The sequence below is a fragment of the Melospiza georgiana genome, chromosome 2, assembly GCF_028018845.1.
Source record: "Melospiza georgiana isolate bMelGeo1 chromosome 2, bMelGeo1.pri, whole genome shotgun sequence".
In the NCBI taxonomy this organism is placed as follows: domain Eukaryota; kingdom Metazoa; phylum Chordata; class Aves; order Passeriformes; family Passerellidae; genus Melospiza; species Melospiza georgiana.
In genome coordinates this window covers 4,257,216-4,283,283 of record NC_080431.1, presented here as the reverse complement: position 1 = coordinate 4,283,283, position 26,068 = coordinate 4,257,216, and the positions used below count along the sequence as shown (strand labels likewise).

General features: G+C 43.9%; 3 protein-coding genes across 6 annotated transcripts in view; 2 read left to right on the top strand and 1 right to left on the bottom strand.

Annotated features, from left to right (window-relative positions):
• MPZL1 (myelin protein zero like 1) overlaps positions 1-6,869 on the top strand; it is a 39,638-nt gene extending 32,769 nt beyond the window's left edge. Inside the window, exon 7 of the mRNA XM_058019313.1 lies at positions 1,735-6,869. Within this exon, the coding sequence (XP_057875296.1) occupies positions 1,735-1,836 (102 nt within the window). The 3' untranslated portion in view covers positions 1,837-6,869. The remainder of the gene's footprint in view (positions 1-1,734) is intronic.
• Positions 6,870-7,575: 706 nt separating this feature from the next.
• On the bottom strand, positions 7,576-14,594 carry MPC2 (mitochondrial pyruvate carrier 2). The gene is made up of 5 exons (XM_058019314.1): positions 14,421-14,594; positions 11,039-11,079; positions 9,474-9,558; positions 8,283-8,394; positions 7,576-7,801 (listed from the first exon to the last, which is right to left on the bottom strand). Exons 1-5 carry the CDS (start codon positions 14,524-14,526, stop codon positions 7,762-7,764), a joined length of 384 nt encoding a protein of 127 aa, XP_057875297.1. The 5' UTR covers positions 14,527-14,594; the 3' UTR covers positions 7,576-7,761.
• Positions 14,595-15,249: 655 nt separating this feature from the next.
• Positions 15,250-26,068, top strand: part of DCAF6 (DDB1 and CUL4 associated factor 6) — a 74,159-nt gene continuing 63,340 nt past the window's right edge. For all 4 annotated transcript variants that reach the window (XM_058043712.1, XM_058043703.1, XM_058043694.1 and 1 more), the window contains exon 1: positions 15,250-15,377. In XM_058043712.1, the coding sequence (XP_057899695.1) occupies positions 15,284-15,377 (94 nt within the window). In that variant the 5' untranslated portion in view covers positions 15,250-15,283. The remainder of the gene's footprint in view (positions 15,378-26,068) is intronic.

The window sequence follows — 26,068 nt, the reverse complement described above, 5'->3', positions numbered from 1 at the left end:
TAGATTTATTATTTTTATAATTTTTTAACTGATAATGCTCTCAAGCTGAATTTATCATACCCTTGTCCTCTGGCCTCAGGCAGATGAGATTTCCAAAACTGCTTGCAATTAAACTTCAGAGTTACTTTGTCTTGAAGTTCATATAGACACTGTGATCTGATTGGAATTATTAATCTCAATACAGTGTTGGAGACCAGACCAACATGAAAGCAAATAGCAGAGGAGTTTTTTTAAGAAGTGGCTGTAATGAGATTTGAAATCCAGGGTTTTCTAGGACATCAGTGTCTTTTTTTTTTTTTCATTTTCTCAGTGTGTTGTTTATATTCAGGGTTTTATACCTACTTGCAAGTTTTCACCCTTCAGTCAATCTTCTTCCTCTATTCTTTATAACTTTGGAAATACTTTACCCAGAAGGAGTAAAATGTGGATTTAAATCACTTCTCAAAGAGAACAAGGTATTTATCAGGTATGAGCCTTGCCACTGTACTGGGGGGAAAACAGCTGTGCAGGAAGGTATCTGTGGTCCTTCAACAGCTTAATTTTCTCTACAGAAGGTCTGTTTTCATCTCAGGCTCATAATTGCTTTGGACAATAGATGGAAAAATTTTTGTGTCAGGTCTATACAAATGTTTCCTAATTTGTCAGGATTCCAAAAGTACTGGCAAGAAGAGGGTAGAGGAGTTAGCACTAGGAGTAGTGAAGGCTACTTCTTCCTGGGACATAAGGGACACCAGAACACTTAAATGGATGAAAAGTTTTGAAGGAAAAACTGCTGAAAAAGCCACAACTCAACTAAAAGCTCTGTATTTTCAATTCCCCCCCAGTCATCCTGAGATAACACAGTCTCTTTGCCTCCTGCATGGGCTGTGTGGTGGCAGCCCTGTGCTTGTCTCAGCTGGAGGGTTCACCATGGGAGCTGCAGCTCCCTTGCCATCAAGGTCCCACCTGTCTTGCTGGAGCTCTGCTCCATGGAGGTTGCACTCCTGTCATCAGTAGCTGCAGTTGGCTTTCCCTGGGCTGTGTTTTAGAGGATGTGCTGTTTAAGGAAGTGTTCACACGTTCAGCTGAAAGCCAGGGCTGTAATGCACCCCAGCAAATGTCGCAGGGTGTGAGGCCATGCCTGCCCAAGGTGTCTGTGAGCTGCTGCTGCCTGGGCTGGCTCGGAGGTCAGGTAAGAATTCTGTACTGCTGCACCATTTTAGCACTTCTGGCTCACTGCTGTGCAAGTCTTGGCCCCATCACTGGCTTGGGCAGTGACTTGAGTCCCAGGGTGGCTGCAGCTTCCTTTTCCAAGTGGCACAGCCATGCTGGGATTTACAGGACCTGAGCAGCAGTTTGGGAAGTACACTCTGCTGTTGACTGGTAACCTCTAGGACAGTTCCTCTAGAACAATATTAAATCTGGCATGCATCTGTCTAAGCCACATCTTTGCTACATAGCACATGAGAATTGCTGCTTTTCAGAGCAAGGGATCCTGGATTTTGCTTTCTGTGGCAGCAGGCAGGTTTGGAGGGAGGCAAGGGTGCTGTTTGGCATGCTCCTGAGGGGAGAAAGGTGGCAGACTAGAGCTCACGTGCAGCTGAGGGTTCATTCCACCCGCTTCCCAGTGCCATCCGCAGTCATTGAAGCTCCGTGGTGTTGCTTTAGCATTCATCTGGCTGCAGCCCCCATGGCAGTGAGGGGCAGTGTGGCAGCTGTGACAAAGCTGACTGTGCCTGTTGCTTGTGTCCGCAGGGCCCAGTCATTTACGCGCAGTTAGATCACTCCGGGGGACAGCACAGCGACAAGATCAACAAGTCAGAGTCTGTGGTCTACGCCGACATTCGCAAGAACTGAGATCCTCAGCTATCCAAAGGACAACACTCATTCAGACTGGAATTGCTTGAGCAAGATTTGACCCAGAGAACTCTCACATGTGGCCTTTGATGCCTAGGCTAGGACCAATGCATGTGCATACAGAGGGAGAGATATATATGTATTGTGTGTAAATAGTCTATTTAATCGTACAGAAGTGAGACCAATGTTGCATGTTGAAATGCGGTAAGAATTTTGCTTATAAATTGCCAATATTCTTTTTTTTTTTTTTTTGTATCTTGTGTGACGAGAGAGAAAGTGAAAACTCGCATCACAATTTTAAAATATTTTTATCTTGATTATTAATGGAGAAACTGGAAGATGCCTAGGTTGACCTGGAGATTCTTTTTTTCTTTGCTTATAGGGCTTAATTTCTTTTGTTGAGGTGACTGTAAAGAAGACATTTTCTTTATATTCAGAATTCTTTATGTATACAGGGTATTTATCTTTCCTTGGTCAGATTCTCAGTACAGGCTGCCTTCTCATGTAAGCCAAATTGTGACTCCTAGCTATCAGAAATGTATGTCTTAGCAGTGTGAGTGAAGGAAACCTTTAGGCCTACCTGACCTGTGTAACGTGGGTCACAAAACTGTTTACTTCTCAATGAGCCCAGCTATTCAAGCTTAGTCCTTTAAGGGACAGGGATAGTGTTGATCTAATTTTGTGAAATGGTAGTTAACCTGTGAAAGCAAAGGAGAGGGTGAGTTAAAGGCATAGGAGGATGTAGCTGTAGGTGGTTACCTCAGACTCTGTTGAACCTTTCAGTGAAATATTTCTTCCTCAAAGCTCTGTCATTTCATGTGTTAAAAGGGCTCCAAGGGATCTGGAAGCTGTAGTACTCCCATACTGCTCTCCCATGGCTCCATTATGCCACTGTCACCTCCTTGGAAGTGCTTTATCTGTTCTCAAAAGCCTGTAGTGGAGGCTGAACAACTTCTGGAGGAAATCTAGGGCTCTTTGGGTTTTTTGATGTGTGTTTTTTTTTGTGTGACCAATATTTGCACAGAAGATGCGGATGGGCAGTTTATTTCCTTAATCTCTGCAAGGCTAGTGGTTGAATACAATTCTCCAGCCTCTTTTTTCTGGGTTTAACTCCTCCTAGATTATTAAAGATCTCTGCTGATGAGGATTTCTTTTGCTGACCCATTGTATCCTGAAATCTGGTGCTCAAAACTAGAAGTGGCCTTCCAGCAGAGATCTTCTCAAAGTGGCATATAGAAGAAGGATTTCTGTTTTGTACATCCCAATGCGGTGGTTTTGTTTTGTGTTGGGGTTTTTTTTGGCAGCAAATAGTTTTCAGTTTTCTCTATGGTAACTAGCCCCTTTTCTCTGATTGTTGCCCATTTCCTAGTTCAGTCTGTTTCAGAATCAGTCCCAGAATGGTTGAGGTTGGAGGGACCTCTGGAGATCATCCAGCCTTCTTCCAGCAGGGTCAGCCAGTGGAGGCTGCCCAGCACTGTGCCCAGTTTTGAGCATCTCCACAGGTGGGACCTCCACAGCATCTCTGGGCAACCTGCTCCAAACAAACTCCAGCCCACATGTGACTCTTTACACTAAGCATATGCAGAATAGTTACAGGCCCATGGCAGACCCTTTCACAACCACTTTAGATAATCCTTTAATTATGACAGTGCAATTTAAATAATTATTTTGTGTACAGTGGGGTTTTTTTTCCCCAAGAAAATTAGGTATGCCAACACTATATTCTTTCATCAGGATCAGACTTCACTGGTTTCCTGACAACAGCTGCCTTTATTAGAAATCAACAGCTTTATTTTTGTATACATGCACTGGGTAGATCTTAGGACATTGTCCTCAAAGCCAGAATCAGCTTCTTAAAACTGGGGCTCAGAAGGAAATCATGGATTAATTTATTCTGCCATATGTCAGTTGCTAATCCTGCAATATCTGAATTTGTCTAATTCTTCTTCCAAGACTTGGCTGGTATCAAAAAAAGGGCATGTTTCAGTTTTAAAGCATCAGTTTTCAGGTATTTGCCAAGTCTTGCAGGGAACTGAGCTGTGGCTAACTAACAACTCTGTAAATATTTTAGCATTTTATTTATTGGCAATAACACATACAAGATGAAAAATGGAAAAATTTCTTCTTCACAGGAGACCTTTAAATATCTTCTTCTATATCATGTATTAAGCAGGGGTTTTTTAGCAGCATTCCACATGAAGGGCTGTGGTGCTTGTACCCAGTGCTGGCAGCTGACAGAGTGGGACCTGCTCACCCCAGAAATGCTCAGGGGTGGTTTGTCCACTCAAGCTTCCTTCTGTTGATAAGATCCACTGCTGTGGTTGCTGCAGTGCTGATGTTGGTGACTGTAGTGAGGAAATTCTTCACTCAGAAGCTGGTGAGGCCCTGGCACAGGTTGCCCAGAGAAGCTGTGGATGCTCCATCCCTGGAGGTGTTCAGGGTCTGGTTGGATGAGTTTGAGCAACCTGGTCTGATGGAAGGTTCCCTGCCCATGGTGGGTGGGTTGGAACCAGGTGATCTTTAAGGTCCTTCCCAACCCAGTCCAGTCCAGTGTGTGGTTCTGTAGGATCGAGTTGGACTCAGTGACCTGATGGGTCCCTTCCAGCCCAGTATAAATTATGGTTAAGATCAGGAGGAATCCTGCTGCTGCTGCTTTCCTTATCTATCAGGCTGTTACTTCCCAACATTTATTTTACACTTAATAAAACACTAATGCTTTGGATGTGGTTAATGGAGAAACTTGATTTTGATCTGCCTGTGTTCATTCCTGTGCATCACCATCTTGCTCCCCCAACATTTTTGAGTAAGAGGGAGAATTGTGATGAATGTGGCGATCAGAAACTTGCTGCTATGAGAAGATGGGGCTGGCCTTGCCTCTGAAGTCTGCTACTAATGTTTGCTTCTTTTCCTGCTGGAATGTACTGGAAAATCTGAGCACAATTCTGATGTGGTGCTAACTTTAGGAAGCACATGAATGTGGTGCTAACTTTAGGACTGATCTGGTGCTAACTTTAGGAGACACGCTGGTCTGGCTGATTTTAGCTGACTTAAGGAGACATCTCCTTGCATGGCTCCTGTCTGGCTACAGCTATGTTGATATTGCCTACACTGAGGAGGCTCCCTGCAAGGCTTCTTGGGTCCTCTTTATGAACTTGGAAGTATTTTTAAAAAACACTAAACATCCTTTTGGAAAGAAACAAAAGTCTTCCCCCAGAAATGGCAGAAATCTGTGAATCCCACTCCAGTGCCAAGGCTGTTGATTTTTTTAATTTTTTTTTTTTTGGTAATGGAAAAGTGAGCAATATAATTAAGTAATGTATTCATGCTGAAGTCAGAAGAACTTCAGGCATTGTGAGACAACACTTGTGAACTTTCTGTTCCTCAGGTTATCTGAGATGGTTTAATGATATGTTAACCTGTGCTGATGAAAGGGACTGATGCTGAGCTGGCTTACTTAGAAAAGCCTCAGGAGACAGAGGACTTCTCTTCCTTGATGGGTAGAGCAAGCAGATTTCAGTCAGACAAGGTCTGGTTCTGCTGTTCTGGTGACCAGCAGTTTAACTCTGATTGCTCTGCTGCTGTTGTTCTCTCAATTTGCTGATGCTGTTCCTTGCAGGAGGAAAAGAACAGCTTGGATTTTGAGGAACATGAAGGGTGGTGTCCTTGTCCTGTTGTTGCATTGCTGCCAGCTCTTTTTAGGATCATCTATTTTCAAAACAAGGGCTGCATGCCAGGCTTGCAGCAGCCCAGAGCAGGAACAGGCACCTCTCGAGGCAGTAGCCAGGGACTAAAACAGGAGGGGTCATTGCTCCTGGATAGTGGACATGGGAGGGCCTGTGTGATGAAAGACTTGCAATAAATTCTCTCTTATTCATCGTGCAAACAAAACTGGGATCAGTCTGAAATCTTCCTTATGGTTTTGTTTATCATAAATGAATTTCAAGAGGACTACAAATAAGGTATCAAGCTAAGGAAATTGGTAGCTGTACTCAGTCCATCAGGTTTCTATGACCCTTTTTGACTTCAGCAGTTGTTCTGTGAGGAAGATGCTCATCATGTTCACAAAATGTTAGCATTAAGAGCCTTTACAGGGGGGCAGATATGCCCCTGCAACTCATTTTCTAATGTGTCATTTACAACTGGAGACCTGTAGGGTTTTGTTTTCTCTCAAAGCTTTAGTGGTATTTCAGTTTGTGACAAGAGCTGTAATTAGGTTTTTAAACTCTTTAAACCTCTGAGAACTGTCTAGGTAACCATCTGTCTTGTAACTGCAGTAGAGGTGTGCATGCAGCTTAAAAGCTGCATCACCTTAGAGTGGATTCACTGAGGTCAGGTATGGAGTTTTTGATTTGTGACCAAAACACCTTCACTCTGTATTGGAATCTTCTTGGAATTCTACATCACTGGTGTATCTGCCAAGGACCTCAAATACAAAAAGTTACTGTATCACAGATGATGGAAATACTTCCTCAATAAAACCACCAAGAGAGAAGGTGGGTGGGACTTCTGGGCTATGGCCACACCTCTGCAGTGTAACATTTTAAATGGGAGACTACAAAGTCATATTAACAAGGCTCAGCAATTATTCTCTTCTTTAGGTTTCTCTTTCCCTTCTCTTCACTGCCCTAAAGCTAATAAGCCCTTTCATTTACAGGTATTTTTGCACTCTAAAATGTAAGTTCAATGCCTTTGGAGATCAGTGTGCTGTGCAATGTTTTCTGTCTCCCTGCCAATGCCAACTATTCTTATGTGGTAAATGTAACTGAAAACATAGACTGGGTACTTTTCTTTTATAAACCTCTGTCCTGGAGGTGTGCAAGACAACAAACACCTGTAAGACAGGTGTATAATCTGTGTGAGGGAGCTAGATATGCATTGCATGGCCTGATTACATGAAGAGCCAGTGTACCAACTGTTAGTGCTTTTGCAGACTCATCTTGAAACAGTTATCTTGGATATTTTTTCTTGAATGGACTTTAATGTTTTCTATTGTAATCTTGTGAATATTTTAATACACTTTTTTTTTCCCATTACTGGTTTGCTGGATGAGTCTTACCTGGCTGGGGACTGGGAAGGGAGGGGGACTGGAATACACCACCTCTCTTCCTAGCAGTATTCTTCTTCAGTCACTGTGTCCACTTGGTGACCAACACAGCTGCAGAACTTGCCACTGGAGACCCTGGGACCATGGACCAAGCCACAAGGACCAAGACATGCCAGTGGAACTGTGGCAGAGCAGAGAACTGACTCCATGGTGGCACAGCCTTTGAAAAAAGGGAGCTGACAGACTCATCAGAACCTACCTTGCCTCAGTTATCTTTTCCCCTGCATGTGAATTCCTGACTCTAAGTCTGGTGCTTCAACACCCCCATCTTCTGCCTGGAGTTGTGAAGGAAGCTGAAACACCAGTGGCACATTTGTTTGCTGTTTTTTTTTTTTTCAGGGCAGTGGTGGCTGGGAAACAAATGAAGACACGCAGCTGAAGCTGGAACAAATATCCTTATGCTACCAGGGAAGCAACAGCACCAGGATATGAAATGCAAATACTACTGTTTGCTATTGAAATATGGCAAACCCCCAGCCAGGTGGTTTTCTGACTGTGACAGGAAAGATCACTTCAGTCTGAGGCTCTGGCTGTCACCAGTACTGTGTGTGGAGTCAGATAAGGTGAGGCTCAGCAATTCTTTTTAGACAAAATCCAGCCAGTTTCTTTAAAGAGACAAGACAAACAATTCTGCCTTCATTTTAAAAGGTTACCCTTTATTCGTGTGGAGATACTTGGTTATTTGCACTTAGAAAACATTTGCTCTTCTTCATTTTCCTCTTTTATTTTCTCAGAGAAAAAAACATTAAAATTAGTGAAGCTAGTCCCATGGGGATGGGTTTGTGCGTTGCTAGATTTGACCTGTTGGGTTAAGCATCTCTTTATTGCATTTGCTTTTGTGCTTTTAGCTCCTGATTATACCTATAGGAATAAAAAAGAAAGAGCACAGGCTAAGAATAGAATAGAACACCAGTTACAATAACAGTGTTTTCCTGGCAATCTGTTCACCAGAGGAGGTTTAAAATTACAATGGACTTGAGGATGGAAACTCAGGATTGGATATCTTAATTCTTGTAGGAAGTCCCAAAGTAGCTAAGTTTGCCACATTTCTGGCCAGTACTGAAGCCAGAAAAGTCCTAAAATTTCCTTCAAGAAACAATTTTTTTGAAAAATGCTGCTCTGCTTAAAAGCCTTTTTGATCTAGCTGGAACTGACACAGATTCGATGCTGAAAATATTTACAGCTTCACTCGACTTAACTGTAAAACTAACAATGTAGCAAAAACGTTCTGTAACATTTCCTGAATGGTTCAGTTCCTCTTGCCTGTTGCACTGACAGGCTGGCAGCATTTATAAATTCCTGGTTAATGCTTAGCTGTACTTGTACCCTTGTTAATGCATACCTCCATATTCGGAAAAGCTGGGAAGCACCAGCACAGCCAACAAAGAAGTTCACAGCAAACAGACTCCAGTTTTTAGGGATAATCACCAGGGAGTACCTTGACCAAATAAGGCCTGTTGAAAAAAATGGTGAATTTAAAGATAACTCAAATTAAATATTCAGCTATTTCCCTAAGTTTGGAGGCAGATTCATAGGCCACTTGAAGTAAACAAATTTCATAACTTCATGTTAGACAACTGCTTTGCTTATAACTACCTTTTTCTCAGTGAAGAGTGCCAGTGGGACATCTACAGGTATGTACTGCATTTTTCTGAAATAGCTACAGTAAGGTCAATCATGGTCTGAATGTCAAAGATCCTCTGTAGTCTACAGCAGCCTAGACCTTAATTCCCTAGAAGAGTCAGGGTAATGGTATTTTGCTGTATATCCAGCTTGCTGCACTACATTGGAGATTATGCAAAACTTGTGCAAAATGCACAGGACTGCATCAGATATCGGTCTGGAGAACCCTTTGAGACAGGAAAAGCATTGGAAAAAGCTGCCCAGGGAAGTGGTGCAGAACCATCCCTGGAGGTGTTTCTAAGAAGTCTATTTGGGTTACTTAGAAATGCATTTTAGTGGTGGACTTGGAAGTGCTGGGTTAATGGTTGGACTCTATGATCTTAAAAGCCTTTTCCAACCTAAATGATTCTAGGATTACAGAATATTGTTTCTGCCAGTGTGAGAATTCTTGGCAGACAGCAGTGCAGTAGTCTATGTGCCACTGCTTCCAATTTCTTGGAACACTTGGAAATTCTTTCCATTTATGTTAGTGTAATTACCCTACCATTCTTAAATCCCTTGAAGTCTTGTTCTAAAAAAGTCACTGTATCCTGGACTGATTTCAAAATTACTTGATCTGAAGGAAAAGAGGTCACTTACTGCAATGAATGGTATCATGGTAACTTAAGGGATGACACTCATGCCTAACTCGTAGCAACTTGTGCTGAACAATGCCAAATTAAGACAGGTAGAAAACTGTTACATAATTACAGAATGCTTACTGATTTAATGACAAGTAGAGGTCTGGCCTAGAATCAGCATCCAACAGCAATAGTGACAGCTAGCATGTTGAAATTAAGGCTTTCTGTAGAAGTGTATTAGTAATGATGGAAGATTCTGTGTGAAAACAGAGAGTTAAGTGTGGCTTTACCTGTGGCCATGAGAACTGCAGACTGTGCTGTGCTGAGCTTCTCTGCTGGTCTGGCCATGTCAGCCAGTCCAGCCCCCACCAAGCCCTGCAAAGAGAAATTCAGTGAGCACAGTCTGGGACTCTTGTAACAGATGAAGGCTTTACAAGGGAGAGCTGCTTCACAGCTCCTGCATTATGCAGGAGATGGGATGCATTCTGTGAGCAATTAGACTCTGGGAGACACCATCCATTTCCAGTCCTTTGTGGTAGGAAAAAGAACACACTTATGGCAGCTACAGCTGTGTGGAATAAAATCCCAGGCACTGGCAGTTTTGTATTAATTCAAGAACAAGGTTAATTTGAACTTAGCTGCTTGAAAGCAGCTGAAAAAATCCAACCTTGTTTTCGTGCAACAAGTAGAGGCTTATTTAAATAAGGGCCTTCTTTCCACAGGTCAGGCTAAGATACTGCTGGTAAACTTCACCCCATAGAGTCTTCACTCAGCTTCGTCTGAGGGGGTAAAAGTGCTTTTTTTAAAATATAATTTCAGTAGTAGTAGAAAATGTGCAGGCAAATTGAGGAATAGCTTGGCTGATCTAGTTGACATTAGCAGCAAACACTGCTTGCTTTGTTTGTTGCGTTATTGCCCTCTGCTGGAAATAGAATTTCATGTTCCTGTAACACCAGCTCACAAAAACACCCAAAGAAACCCCTAAGTAAGATAGTCCTGACGCTTTCACCCAGGACTCCTTGGGCACAGAAGAGCTGCCTGTGTGCTCAGGCTCAGGAGGGTGTTTCCAGGGAGAACCTCTGAGGAAGGGAAGGTTAGCCATGGCTCCTGCAGCTCCAGTCCAGACAACTGACAAAGAAACCAAGCTGGAGCTCAGAGCACAATGCTGCCTGTGGCCTGTAAAACCCTGGGGTTCACAATGGCAAAGTTACAAAGCAGCTGGCAGTGCTAAGAGCAGGTTACATCCTTGTTATCAGACAAGATCAAACCCTTGTGGGTTTGGAGAGCTCTTGTTTTATCTGTGCCAATGCAACACCTCAGAGAGCACAGTGAATTAGGAGGTGGCGTTTGCATCACCTGGGCACAGACACAGCCCAAGGCTGCAGGCAGTGGGAAGCAGAACCTCACAGGAGGCAGAGAACTGACCACAATGGCAATGTGGCTTTGTCTTTTAGGTCAAGACTACCTTGCACTCTGACATGCTTCAAGCTACGAGCCTTAGGAGTTGGCTTCCTTAAGATACTTCTCAAATTCCTCCATCTTAGAAGAGACACATGCTTTATGAGTTTGCATCATGCCTACCTTGAGCAACAGCTGGTGTTTCACAAGACAAAGCCTTTGTGAAACCCAGTGAAAAGCACAATTCTTCACAAAGCATTTTCCCCACGCTGTATCCCCTTCAGTTTGTGCTATCTGTTATTAAGGCTGATTTCCTTCCTCCCCATATATTAACAATTAGAGCCTCTAATCTTTCTGCAGGCTCAAGTGTCTGCTGGGAAGCTCTTGCTTGCTCAGTGTGTTGCTGCAGATTGCCCTGGGCTTGACACCCAGACACCAGCTGGCATCTTGTACTTACCCATTTCATAATAGGTGCCCAGAAAAACACTGTTTTGGGACCTGAGGGAGGATGGAGAAAAAAGAAGTTAAATTATTTAGTAAATGTGGCTGTTCTAATACGCACAGTAAGTTTAAATTGGTTTATTTTGGTTTCTCTTTTTTTTTAAATAATGAATTGTTTATATTTGCATTTTCTACTGCTGTACATTAGCTCTGGCACCTAATACTCATAATTCATCAACCCAATGCATCAGCCTTCAGTTGTGTAATCACTCCATACATTTCTGCAACAGCTGGATAGTATGTCCATGTTTAAGCAATTGAGGACACCAGAGGAGGCACAATGCATTTATAATTCAAGGAGTTAGGAAAAGGTCTAGGAATAGGGAAAACGGAAAACACCCCAAAAATCTACCAGGAGGCAAAGGAGGATTATGGGGAAGAGGATGAAATCTCCAGAAGGAAGGGAGAAAAATCCAATGGCATGGGACCTGGGAAAAAAACAACTCTTTTATGAATACATATAATTTTCAGTGGTGCTAAAATAGCCAGTGGTTGGTTAAAAGAAAGCCCTGCAAACCCACACCTACAACCATGCCAGAAATCATTAATCTGGGACTTCTGCTCCAAGCCTTAAATGAGAGACCACAATCCAAAGTACCACCCCCCTCCTGTGAAACAGTCAGGACACTGTTCTAATTTTATCACAAAAAATTAATGTTTAGGGCACTGCTCAGCACTCTGACAACATGCAAGATGAAGCCAGGTTTTCACTGTAATATATTACACAGGAGTAACCACCAGGACTTTGGTTGCCTGCTGTTTATGAGAGCTATTTCTTCACTAATAATTCAGCCTTTAAAATACTTGCACTAACTACTTGTACTTCCAGTTTTAGCCACCCTCAAGTTTAAAACTACGACTTGGGAAACAAAAACTGGCTTGGCAGCTTTGCATAAAGCCCTTTTTAACCCACCCTGCTTGTGATCAAGTTTCAAACTGCATCTAATAACTACAAGCATATTATCTTTTGTCTAATATTGTTGAATATTAGATAGCAGCAGCTTAATGTTCATCCTTTAAAGATACAAACTTCAGCTGCTGTTCTCTTAGGCACTTATTTGGTGTGTCAGTATCAGGCTGCAAATTCAGCTTGTTATAAATAAATCAGTCTTACAGAGTAACCTTAATTACTAATATTTATCTTATTCTAAAACACAAACTCAGATTTGGAGTACTAGAGGATGTGGGTGTAAATTATTAAACTGACATTCCCTAAACATCTAGTAGAGTTTTCAATAAGAGTGACATTGGTTTTTATTAATAATAGAAAAGCCAACCATTTCAAACTGCTGACTGCAGAACTAAGAAACAGCTGGACACAGGGAAGGTACCAAGCCAAGTTTGTAATTAGGTAAGACTGTCCAACACCTCTCCTTGGAGGCACTGCAGCAAGCACCCAGCCTGGCTGAGTTCTTCCCAGCTCCTGACATCCACAATTTTTTGAGGATGAATATGACAGCAGCATAAGAGAGCAGGGGAACACCAGAGGCTAATCTGGACATCACATGTGTGAGCAGTTTACAGAAGTTATGACTTTTATGAAATATAAGAAGCCTTTGTGCTGAAAACTTGAGTTTAGCCAGGCAAAGTGAACCAGAGAGGCCAAAGGGGAGGGAGCAGAAGCTCAGCCCTTGCTTTCCCACGGCAGCCTGGGGAGCTGGTGTGCCAGGCCCTCCACTGTCCTCCAGCAATGCCAGCCAAAGAAACACTTTGTAACAGGCACCAATTATTGTGCTGGAAGCTTTCTTGATGCCAGAAAGTGCTTCATGCCTCACAAGTGATTTATAATTTCATGACAATGATGCTTATATTCCTGAATTAGACTGGAGATTTAGATGTCACTGGAGACAATGGAAAGCCTTTCATTTTTAACCCACTTTTTTTTTTTTCTGCAGTCAGAGTGCCATCTATTGCATAACTTTCTCACAAACACACCTTCAAGGCTAAAATAGAAGTTGCAGGGGCTCAGTTTCTATACTTGCTTGTGCTGTGACTTTTCTCACTTATACCATCAGTAATAGATCATGACTGATATGTGTGTGTATATATAACATACATATATACACAGAATCCCTAAAAATTGATTTATTAATTACAACATTATGGTGATGACTAAAAGCAGCCCACAGGCAGTTTTATGAAGTGAAAAGCACTGCAAGAGAACCTGCAAAACCTTCTCCAGTTGCCACTACAGCTCTGTTGAAGAAGGAACATGGATGTTCCCAGTACCTGCTGTGCCTTGCATCCACTAAGAGCATCTGGAAGCTGCCACATTTCCCACCAGTGGAATGTGTCTCTCAGTGTTGGGCATATTGTCTCTTTGTGTATAAAAACAATACGTTAATGTTAAATACATTGGTCATGTGAATTCAGTACAAATCAAACAGTTTGAGAACTGCACTTTTCACTCTTTGTGATCTCTTTAGAGCAACGATTTTCCTTCCAAGAAGGGGGCCATTGTAAGAGGATAGAGCAAACGACTGGAAACCAAAGTCCACTTTTACAGGGCATATTCCTGGTAGGTGAAGAGTCAAGGATGCCTGTGCCACTGACACAGCGCAGTGGGGACAGAGCCTATGGAATGCCAGGATTTTATCGGGAGCTCGTTTTAACAACCGACGCAATTTGTTTACATGCCAAACACCACGTAGATGGCTCTGAATGAGATCACTTTACAGGAGGTTTCTCCCTGATAGCACAAACCCCCGCGGAAAGGTAAACTGTGGGTCAGGTGAGGGGAGCTCAGTCTTTACCCACAGGAGCCCTCCAGCAAAGGGCATGAGTTGCTTTGGTAGAAGCTGGGATTCAGCAGAAAGGAAATAAAACCAAAAGCTGCCTGACTTGACTAGGGCATTTCAAGATAAGAAATCCTGGAAGTGTCGAGGGCCAGGCTGGATGGGCTCGGAGTAGCCTGCTCTGGTGGAGGTGTGGAAGTGGATGATCTTTAATATCCCTTCCAACCCAAACCATTCCACCATTCTACGATTTTTCCAGCACATCCTTTTGAAAGAATCGGCTGCCGAGGCCTCCAGGTCCCTTTAAACCCACGACATCCCGTGGGCCAGGCTCTGGCATCCCCCGCGATCCCTGGATCCGCGCCGCGGTACCGCGACAGCGGCAGCAGCGCATCCCTCCCGGAGCCGCCCGATGATCCCATTCTCCCTCCGCAGACACAACCGATTCCCTGTTACGGAGCAGGACTGCGCTCCAGGGACGCTTTCCCGCTCCTACCCGCGTTACCGCGGCCCCGATCCCGCCCCACACCCGTACGGAACGCATCCCCCGCTCCGCCCTTCCCGCCGCTCCAACCGGGAGCCAAGGTGACCCCCGCCCATTACCCGCCGGGTGGTTGTAGAAGGGCCGGAACCGCGGCGGCAGCATGAGCTCGATGCGGTCGAGCATGCGGTGGTAGGAGGCGCGGAGTCCCGCGGCGGCGGCGGCCATGGCGAGGGACGGGGCGAGCGGGCTCGGAGCGGCAGCGAGGGGCGAGCGGGCACCGAGCGGGGGCCGCGTCCCGTCCGTGCGTCCTTCCTCCGCCCCGGCCCCGCCCCCCGGCCCTGCCCACCGCCAGCCCGCGCTCTGATTGGCCACCGCCGCAGGGGGCGGAGAGCTGCGCGCCGCGCTATTGGCTGAGCGCGCTGGCCCGGGCGCCTGGGGAGAGCTGGCGCGCCCGCCGCCCTCGCAAGGGCAAGGCGCCCGGCTCGGAGATGGCCGCCTCCGCTTCACTCTCCCCTCAAGATGGCCGGCACGGGGGAACGCTGCGCCGCGAGTAATGCGCCCAAAGCCAAGATGGCCGCTTTGCGGCGTCACAGCGCTTCAGTGCACAGGGCGGGTCTGTTCCCGGCGGAGCCGAGCGCGCTGACGCCATCGCCCACACCCATGACGCGCCCTCCTCTCAGTCGGGGCGGAGCGACGTCACCGGCTCGCGCGAGACGCCCATTAATCTCGGGCCCCCCGCGCCCCCCTCTTGCCCCGGTGGGCGTGGTCCCCATCGCAGCCGGGGGTGGGCGTGGCCCCGCGCCCGGTGGGCGTGTCCCGGAGCCGCCGCGCCTGTGGCTCGCGGTCGGTGCCTCGGCGCGAGGCGGGCGCGGGGCGCGCGCGCGGGGGCCCGCTCGGCGGTTCCCATGGTGATCGCGCGCGCCCGGCCGGTCCCGGCGCACCCCCCCCGCTCGGCGCGCGCCGCTGCCGCCCGCGCGGGGCCATGTCCCGCGGGCGCTGCCCACACCTGCTCTGGGACGTGCGCAAGCGGACCCTGGGGCTGGAGGAGCCCGGATTGCTGCGCAGGCACTACCTCGGTAAGCGCGGGCACCGCGGGGCGGGGGGTGCCCGCGGGCTCCGGCCGCCCTTGGCGCCCCACCGAGCCGGGAGGGGGCCCGGAGCCCCTTCCAGGCGCCGCCGCTCCCACGCTCGGCCGCGCTGTCCCGCAGCTCCGAACTTTCCTGTGCCCGGTGCGGGGCGGCGACACCTCCTCCAAACTCGCTCCCGGCCCCCCGCGCCCTCAGGGGCGCTCCGGGACACCCTGGCCCCGTCCCTCCGCGCTGCCGGGTGGCCCGGGCCCGCCAGGAGCCCCCGGTGCCTCGGTGCGCGGCTCCGCTCGCCCGCCGCCCTTGCTGCCCAGAAGGAACTGTTGCACGCCGAGATCCAGCCGGGAAGTTGGGCGGCGGCTCAAAATAGCTCCGGTGTCGGCGTTCCGTGCCCGGCGCCGGGCGGGCTCCGGGTTTACCGGCGCTGAGCTGCCCGAGGCTGCGAACAAAGCGCGGAGACGCCTCCGGGATCATGGCGCGGCCGCTGTCCCGGAGCCCGGGCGGTGTTCCCGGGGTCGGGGGAAGCCGATCCGCCGCCCTTTGTGTCCCCAAGCGCTCCGCGGGGTCCCCGCAGCCCCGGGCTGCCCTCGCCTCCGTGCCCCAGCCAGCAATTGTCACTTTCCAAGTTAAAGCCAGCGCCACTCTTAGTTCCCGAGGCCGCGGGGAGGTTTCCGTGTCGATATTCTTTGTCGTGGCGTAGATTCTGTAAAAAAACGTTACCAAAAATATTTTTAAACGCTGGTATTTATTCCCGTGTTTTCGGAGGTGGGGAGATCCATGAAGGTAGTGGCACTGTGGATTTGGAGGGTCTCTCCAGGGCAGATGGCTCGGAGGTTCGGGAACGCGTTCTTTGTGCTCGTGTGGCAAAACAATTCCTGCCTTGGAGTGCGAACCTCGAGTACTCGAGATGGAGCTTGATTTACAGCGTTGTAAAACGAGTGTCGATCTGTGCCTCCCAGGCTTTCCCGGCCGTGCTCGGTGGTCATGGTCTGTCGTTTGGCTTTTTTCCTGGTGGAATTTAAGGTGGGATATCGCATTACCGAGCCTAACTTAGGAGTTTTCTGTCTGTGGTCCCTGAGCGCTCAGTAATCCACAAAAGGTTAATCGAGGAAATCAAGGTTATTGCTGGTAGGTTTCTACCGGTTACAGAGATGGATGTGTATGTGTGCAGTGCACAAGTCCTTTGGAAAGAAATTTTGAGTCCTAAAATAAAAAGAAGGTTGAGAACTAACGATCTAGCTGCTTTTGATTTTGGTAATGTCTCAGGCTGTGCTTGGCCGAGCCTTAAATGAGGATCATTCTAACTTTTAGTGATCAATCCTTCTGACTAGATTTTTTTGTTGTTGTTTTTGTCTGCTCTGGAGCAAAAAAGCTCAATGTTAAATTTAGGACTGTAGTGTGCAGATTCTGAAGAAGTGCCTTTTTTGAAAAAGAAGACCTTTGTTAGTTTTTTCTTCTGCTTCTATGTGGTTGTGTCTCTGAGGGTTGAAGTACTAAGATTTGAACAGTAGAAATCTTCCCAGCCTTACCAAGATGTCTTTTCTGGATGCTGCTCCAATAAAATACACGTAACTTCAGTTAAAAACAGAACTCTGGTGCCTCGGCTAAGGTCTCATATTTACTGTTCTTCCTTTCACCTAAACAAGTTCAGTTGCTTGAGAGGCTTGAAAGAGCAGGACCTGGGAGAGGCTTCCCACTGAACTGATGTTGGGATCTGTGTTGGTGGTGGCAGGACGTGCTCAGTCCTTACTGACTCCTGATTTTCACCAGGGGTTGGCACAGGGTGTGCTTGTCTTGAGGAACCACTGCACTTTTACCCCAAATGGCATTTATGGCCTTAATAAACCCACTGATTGGGCTGCTGGTCAGGTGTGCTTGTTCAAGTGCAGATTTCCCAGAGAAGAGGCCTGTTGCTGTGCCTTTTTGTGTGCAGGGCAGTGTAGGTGTGGGTGTTTTCTCTTTCAGACTCCTGTGTAGGAGCTTTGTTCTCTGGCCCACAGGTCCAGACTGCAGTGGGCAGCTGGGTGCCACTGCTTGTTGGTCACTGCTGGTCTGATCTGCGTGGGAAGTGAGGCTTCTTCCTATTTATAATTCATTTTTTTAGATGAGTTTCAACAATCTGGCAGACAGAACAAATGGAGGACAGGAATTTCGTTGTAACTTAGGAGTAGTGGGAGACTCAAAGCATTGTCCATGTGCATCTTTTGGGTTTTGTTTGGGCGAAATTTCTTTGTAAATTTGTCCAAACAGTTATGGGTTGAGGTACAAAATGAATAGTTTATATATATCTTTGCTTGCTGCACCTTTTCAGCCACCAAATCAAAGGAAAAGCATTATAGCAAGTCCATGACTAACAACGCAGTTGGGAGGGAGATGTGTCTGTGTGAATGGTGTTTGCTTAATGAGCCCTTCACTGGGATGGTTGTGTTGTGCTACAGTGTAAAATATCAGAAATATCGACAGTGACCATGTTTTGAAGTAAGACATCTGAGAACTAATTGCTGTTTCCTATTTACTCGGTGTTTTAGCTTCATGTGAACTGGCAATCAAGTGGCACTCTATAAATAGCCTCTCTCAGCTTCTGAAAACAGCTGCTCCAGGAAGGATCTGTGTAATGTACCTTTCCATGCAGATAGCTCACCCCTGGAATTTATTTTGGAATTTATTTTGCCTCGTAAAAAAAAACTGTCTGATTTTGCAAGATCTCTAAGTAATTGCTCTGAAGCCTGGTCAGTTCTGGAGGGAGTTCCAGAGGAGCAGCTCATGGACAGGGGGCCGTGGGTGCATCCCTGGGCTGTGTCCTTCAGATGTTATCCCTTGGTGAGAGCTCCTGCTGTGCTGGCAGGGGGGAGATGTGGCTCTCAGCAATGTCTCTGTTGCCTCTGTTTCCTTCTGCATTTGTAGGCTAATTAGTCTCAATTTCAGACACTTCTTGTATTTGAGTTCTCCAGAGGAAGGCAGCCCTGGGGGAGGCACTCAGTAACTCTCTTTAATTCAGCTTAGACATCCTCTTACTGGCGTGAGGAGCCCGGCTGCTGGATCACAGATGGAAACTGAGTTTCAGACAGCTTTCAGTAGCTCATGGTGGGGCTTTTACCCTGAAAAACACTGGTGCAAACTGTAGTATCCAAGTTAAATTCTGCCCTGAAGCTGGCAAGTGTAATTACTGAGGATACTTTCACGGGAATCTCCAAATCTTGCAATTTTGTATCATTGTGGCAATGTTTCAGCCACCAGCGAACAAACCTGTTCTGGTGGCAGTGAAGTGTTCTGTGCCAGCACAGTAAAGGCCTCTGTGTGGATTAAATATAGCATATAATGATTTGGCTAGAGAAATGGCAGCATGGGTTTCTTGCAGAAAGAGGGATCCATAATTCCTCTGAAGTATTTATTGTGATGGGTTTATTTGCTTTTCTGCGAAGGGTCCTGCTGCCAAGAATGGCTGTTTGGACAGCAGGAAGAATGAAGGCTTTTCCTTTTTATTTTTATTTGTTTGTTTTGGGGTTTTTGTTTCATTGGTTTGTTTTTGCTGTCTGACATAGCAGGTTATCCAGAGAAAATCTCTCAGTTTAAAAGGAGAGGAACTGATGCTGTATTTTAGCTCAGAGTGGTTGTTGGAAGCTGTGGTGCTTGATACAACAGGAGCAAATATCAAAATAATCAGCTCTCCCCAATCTCTGGTATCTTCATGCAGATACTATTTTCTGAAATCTTGGTTCCTTCTTTTTCTTTTAAGCTTAGCATGTATCTTTGAGATAGCATTGTGATGCTTTCCCATGAGCTTGTGCTCCCCTTCTTAAAAGATTGTTTCATATCTTACTAAGTTTTTATCATCCTGGTTTTTGAGATTTGGGAAAAGTTTGAAGTCTGTAAAAGACTCGCTGTAAGGAAACCAGTGATCAAATTTTGTAAAGCTTCAGCAGTTCTTACTAAAAAGAGATCTGTGAACATTTGTATGTAGGGAGAACTCACTGAGCTACTTAGGTTTCAATAGTTCCCTGTTTGTAGGGATGAACCACAGTAACCCCAGAGCTAATTACAGTTTTGAAGTTAGCTGATTGCCCTGCTCATAAGTAGGGTGGAAAACCAGGCAAGAACTGCTATTAGAACTGGTTGGTTTGGATACTGACTGCCTTCCATTCTTGTCAGTTTAGAAAAGCAGCAGTGGTTGGTTGAATGAACATAGAATTGGGTGTTGCTGTTGAACATTTGGTATTTCCTAAAACACGTGTCCCAGAGTGTGAGAGTGCAATTAACATACTTCCTTAAAATACTGGAAACTTTCATTCTCTGTTTTGCTTTCCTTGGACAAACAAACCAACCAAACCCAGCAGAAGGGAAACTTGAATGCTGGGGACAACAACCAAAAAGAAAGGCATTATTTTCCCCAGTTTTCGCTCCAGCTATATTTTAACATGTGGTGTGTTTGTCTTTGAAAATAATGCAGAGTAAGAAGGGTCAGACAGCTTTAACATGATCAGCTTTGTAGTCAGTGCTCTTGCCAACTTGGAGATGGGCAGAGTATTTAATCAGCCTTTCTTCTTCAATTCTTTGCATTATATTTTTGATATTTAGGGTTTTTTTCTGGTACACTGGTATATTTCATGTCCTAAACCTCTGGAATTAATTCTCTTTTCCACCACGAGTTAAAAACACGCATCTGTCACGGCTAAACTCCAAATCTGGTAGAGGTGTTTTATGTTGTTTTTTCTTCAAGTCTAACAGATTAACTGCTGCTTGAAAAAGAAGCATTATAAATGTACCTGATGGTCTGATTATGAGAGCACAGTTCTGTAGTGATATATTCTATTACACATCAAATACTTTGTGAAACTTGACTTACTGAAGTGTATAGAAAGATGTAAGTGAACTCCTCAGATTTTTTTCATTAGAAATGATTTCTGAATAATAGAAATAGACAGAGGCAGAATTGAAGTTCACTGTGTAATGAATGAGCTGGAGGAAAACGCATCTAGAACAATTTTTACATTCTAATATTGGAAGGAGGCAGGAAGCATTAGCAAGGCAGGAAATTTGGTGTAGTCATTGGATCTTCACTGGTTGTGTAGAAAAGCTGAAGATGCCTAAGAGCATTGCAGAAAAGAGATGTAGCTTTTTAATTGAAAAATCCACAAGACAGGACCATGATCAGGTATTGCCTTAAACTGGATATCTTTGGAGTTTTTCCCCTTGTTAATAAAATCAAGCCTTAGCGACTACAGTCCTTAAAAAATTACAGATGTGCTATTGAAAGAACAATGTGGCATTGAGACTTGTTGGTAACAAATTGAATTTGGAGGAGTTTAATCAAGAGACTGTGTCTGAAATGAATTCCCTGATACTATCTCATTAAATTGGTGCCAAGGAGCAGAAAGGCACTATATGTATGTCTAAATAGCTTGTAGGGAAAGATATGAGGGGTGGTCCTAGCATACAGGATTAATGATTTTTTTTTCCTACTTCAAAGTAAATCAGCTCAGATAATAAAGACACCAATTTTAAAGCCTTTAATGTTGGTAAAGGATAATAAAAGCACAGTGTAACAGAATCATCTGGACAAAACAACAAATAAAAAAATGCTGGCTGGTAATAATTTAGTACATATCAGAAAACCAGAAAGAGATGTGAGCTGGGAGGAAGGATTAAGGTTAGATGAGTATTTCTGTGGCCTAAGTGCTGAATGCTTAGCTTTAATTTCAGTTTAATCAGCCTTCTGTTATCTTTGGGCTTATTTCAAGCATAGACTAACTGAGCTGTGGGAGTGGAGGACAGGAGCCCCTGGGACCTGCAAGGGGTACAGCCATGTAGCATTAATCTCGGTACATTTGGCAGCTTGTTTTGCTGTTGTCTTAGAAATCTTTGCATGTGGTTGAGATCATTGACCTTTTTTCAGTTTCATCTTCCTGTGTGTTTTGTGGTTTAATTGATATGGTTTGTTACTGCTTCTTTCTCCACAGTGTTGGCTCATTTTGCTTCCATTCAGTGATAACCTGTTGGTGATCTTTTTTTTTTTATTATTTTTTTAAAGAAGGAAGAATTTCATGCAGGGTCTGGGATTACTTGGTGCCTTCTGTCACTCTGTCCTGAAATAAGAGAATTATTTCCAATGGCTGTTTTTAGGATGCTGGGGATTCAGAGTAGCACAGCTTCTGTTTGTGTAAAACTGAAGACCCTTATGGATCATGTTATTGTGTTCTTTGGTGGGATTACTTTGCAGAAACCTGCTTTTTGGGTTTTCTTTTTCTTTTTTAAAATTTTTTTATACTACTGCCTAGATCAGAACTTATCCATGAACCTACTTGCTGAGTTTTGATGTTTTAATTTTCTAAACCACCAACTGCTTTGCTGCTGTTGCATTTTGACATATGAATTAAAATGGAAGGTGGATTTCTGGCATTATATTTGGCCAGAAAGAAATTATGAAAATAACTGTTTCAGACTGTTGATTTTCTGTCCTTCAGAAATTCAGGAGGCCTTTCTGGTTGTCTGCAGATTTGTCATTATTTCTTCAAATGGAGAGAACTATGCAGATGTACTTTTTGATTTTAAGGGATTAACCTTATGTGTAATATCTGTGATTAACAGAACATTAATCATGTGTGTTAATGGCTGCCAGGTAGTAGGAGTGTGTGTAAGTGGGTTGTAGTCCCAAGGCTTTGCATGTATTATAATATTTGAAATATACCCACTCTTAGGATGCAAATGTATTTGCTTTATATCCTTTGGAGCCTCAGTGTTCTTCTGCAGACAGCTGAAGACTGCAGACATTTGTGTGCACTTCTAATACATTTTCATTTTTGATTGCAATATTTCACTGCATTTACATTGTGTGCTGTTAAAGACTGTACAGGAAATGTGTTTGCTTTGTAAATAACTGCCTGCCTTGATGCTGAGTGTTTCAGACAGCCTCGTAGTTAAGTTGTACCTTGATCTTCTAATAATGAGCTTTGATACATGAAAGCTGTCTCTCACTGCAAAAACAAGTGGTGTACAGCATGTACTGGATTTGTATTTCAGGATGAGGCAGTGATGTGAGAGATCCTTTAGATCTCTCTCCTTTATTTATTTATTTAAATTTTTTTCCTCCCATAGCTTTCTTCCAGTTGGATTGCTTCCATTAACTGCATTAGGGCAGAGCATTAAACCTGCCTGTGTTCAGTCCCTTCCAAGATGTTGCACTGCAGCTCTGTGAGTTCTTGTGACTTTGCATGTGATTCCTGATCTTCTATCCTTGAGTGTCCCCAGAATAGTCTGGTGGGATATAACTGATCATGTATCAGGAACCTGTTGACACTTGAGACCAGTCCTGTCCTGGCACTAAGGAAAGGGATCAGTTCAGACACAAACTCTGCCAGCCTTTGAGCAAAGCTGCATTTTTCACTGTTTGAGTGCAAGTCTTGGCTTTTTTGTGTCTTTGGAGCTTTGTGAGCTGCTGATTCAGATGTGTCCCAAGTGCTCTAGTGTGTGTGAATCATTAAATATCGAATGTGAATATCGTGAGATGGAATCTGAGTCACATCAGTGAATTTTAATAACCCCTTATTTTCCTCCTCTTGTTCTTCAGGGATCTGCAGGCTTGTCTCTGGGAAGATTGAGCGTGTCATTAATGCTGACTGTTCTCTAGCAGATATCATGGGCAAGATGAGAATCTGTCCCTTCTCTTCCCTGTGAACTTCATGTGTTCTGAGCCATCAGTGTTTGCCCAACCCTTTTTGAACTGCTGAAACTTCACCAAAATAAAAAACTGTTAAAATTAAACTGTTAAAAGCCACCTCTGTATTTAGGTTGCAATGCTTTGTTACAGTTATTGTAGTCTGTTCCTGTTATTTACCTTTCTAGGAAATGAGGAAAAAATCTGGATCCTTTTTAATTTGGTTTTATTTGAAAAACGCTTATGTCCTGAGAGTGCTCTTCACTAAAAAAAAAGTCTTTGGAGTTAAACAGGTTGGTTTTTGTTGTCTAGGATGAATACATACAGTTTAATGCAACAGGCAATGTAATTTTTAAAGGGTTTTTTTTCCTCATTTGTTTTTAAACAAAGGGAGTTTAAAAGGTTTTTTTTCTCCCATTTATACCCAGCTATAATTTAACCTATGTCAGTACACTGTTAATTTAACAGTCCTCTACCATCAAGGCTCAACTTTCTACCTGAGCTCAATTTTTGATGTAATCTGTCTTTAATCCTGGTCAGTTTCCTGTTGTTTGCATTTGTAATCTCATGGGGTTATGACCCATATCTGTTATGGTATCTATATATTTATTTCCCAAGTTCCCCCAAACAAACCCAGCAGTGTACAATTCCTATACTACCAGGATTAAATGGTGTGTTAAATTAGGCAGGTGTGCAGAATGTTAAATGCCTTAATTGAGTTCCATGCTGTCCAAGTTCTCAGTTTCACTTGAGGGAAAGGCAGGCCCTGGGGTGCTTTTTGCTAGAAGACATGGCTATAGATATGCTGGTAAGCTTCTGTATAATCACTTCTTAATCTGTTTAAAGATGAGTATTGAGTTAGCTTAAACAACTTTAAATAGTAGGCTTTAATTTTGCCCAGAGCCTTTGTCTGGAATTGCTGGGAGAGTGGGAGGAGCAGCAGGCACTGGCAGGACTGGTGACAGTGGGGGCACACACCTCCTCAGCAGGAAAGAGGACATCCCTTAAAAGCAAATTCCACTTTTTCTTTCCTTCTCCTGGCCATTCCACATGCTCCAGTGTTCATTTTGCCTGAGTGCTTGGAGGTGAGAGACCCTGGTTCTGCTAGGAGCAATTTTAACTTCTGCACTGGGGTGGAGCAGCATTTCAGCTTCCTGGCTATCATCTTTTCCTGCTGGAGATGGAGCTCCTAATGAACCTTGGGTGTCACCGTGGTCAGTAGCACCTGGGAACATAAAGCAGAGTTCCTGATGTGTATTTCTCCAAGTGGTGTTAAGCATTGGCTGGGTTATTACATTGATGGCATTTTTATAAGAAAGTATTCAACATTGCTGCCCACATAGTTTCAGATGAAGACTTGTAAAAGTCAAAGGAAAGCATTTCCAAAGGTGTCTTGAAACCTACAGTAATACTGTATACACCAACTTGCAACAATCTGCACAATATTTATTTTGCCTTCTGTTAATAGAAGCCTCCTTTGACTTTTCTTTGGAGAAGAAAGCAGGGCACAAGTGTATTTTTCTTGATCTGGTAACTATTGTTTTTGTGTTGATACCTGTTTTAGAATTTGGAGGAATTTCTTTGGGAGTCCTATTTTAGTGCTGGTGGAGAAAACAGCAAAAGCTGTTTCATGTAGTTAATCCTATGTCCAGTTAATCACTTAAGCTATGCCAGATAGTTTTCTGTTGAGAGGAGTAAGGTGGTATGTGTTATCTTTTACACAGATAGAGCTTCTCTTAGTTTTGTCATATGAATTTTGTCCTCTGCTCTATAGAAATCAGAAATATTTGTGGCATAATATAAAAATTTCAAGTACCTTTTGTCTCAGTGAGTAGTTTATATTTGATCATCAGACTACTTGAAAGGACTGAATAAATACCAAAGTTGCTGAAAACTGGCATATTTTTCCTCCTGTCACAAAACAAGAACAATACAGAAGACAAGTATGGGCAGTGAGGGGAAGTGTAAGGATATCTGTCAGAATGTGGTGTACTTGTGAATGAAATCCACTTAGCACCAGTCAGTGCAGCACAGATAAAGTGCCTTCCCTGAGAAAAGTACTTGTACTTTAACCTTTTTTGTCCATTTTTGTCACTGAGAACACCTTAAATACTTTGTATTAATGCAGCTGAAATTTATGAAATCTTTCAGGCATAAACCATGGTAAATATCAAACAGAAATCAAAGACATTGGTTTAAAGCCCAAATGCTTGTAACCTTCCCAGTTATGGAGCCCAGTGGAGGCTTATATTTGGGAGTGTATCCTTTCAGTATCCAAAACTTGTTTCAAAGTGAATTACAGCCATTGGTACTAACCAAACACATCTTATCCGTGCTCTTACCTACAGTAACCTATTTTTGCAGATTCTGTAATAGCAAACCTAAACAGAAGTATTTTCCAAAACGCTTATTTATTACCCTAAAATGTATAACATTGCTGAACTTTTTTTTCAGAACTTTAGCAGATCTCTTTTTTGGTTGTTTTTTTGTTGTTTTTTTTTTTTTTGTTTGTTTGGTTTGGGTTTTGTTTTGTTTTTTCTTTGTTTGTCTTTGTTGTTGTTTGTGGGTTTTTTGAGATCAGGTTTTATATTAATATACTCACTATAAGATATTATAGGTTGCTGATTTATAATTTAGGGCATAGTGTCCTGTCTTCTGTAGTTTCTGTCTTGGTGTTATAATATCTGAAAGTTTTGTGTTTCTTATTACCTAAAGCTCATTACTTGAGCCTATCTTAGGATTTGAGTACAGGCTTGATTAACACAATGTTGTTTGATGCTGGCTGGTTAGTAGCAAAGCTCTGACATAATAAAATGGCAAAGAAGTCTCTTTGTAGAAAATAAAAATAATTTGTGTTTTCTTCGTATTGTTCATTCTTTCAGGCTTTGTGATGTATCGTTAAGAGCAAAGAATAATTTGGGTTATCTGCTTTGAACTTAAACCATAGTGAAATAGGTGATCATAGTCTCTTGAAAGGTAGTCTTTTAAACATTGACAGAACCAGGAGTTGTTATTTTTGGTGTTTTTGCAG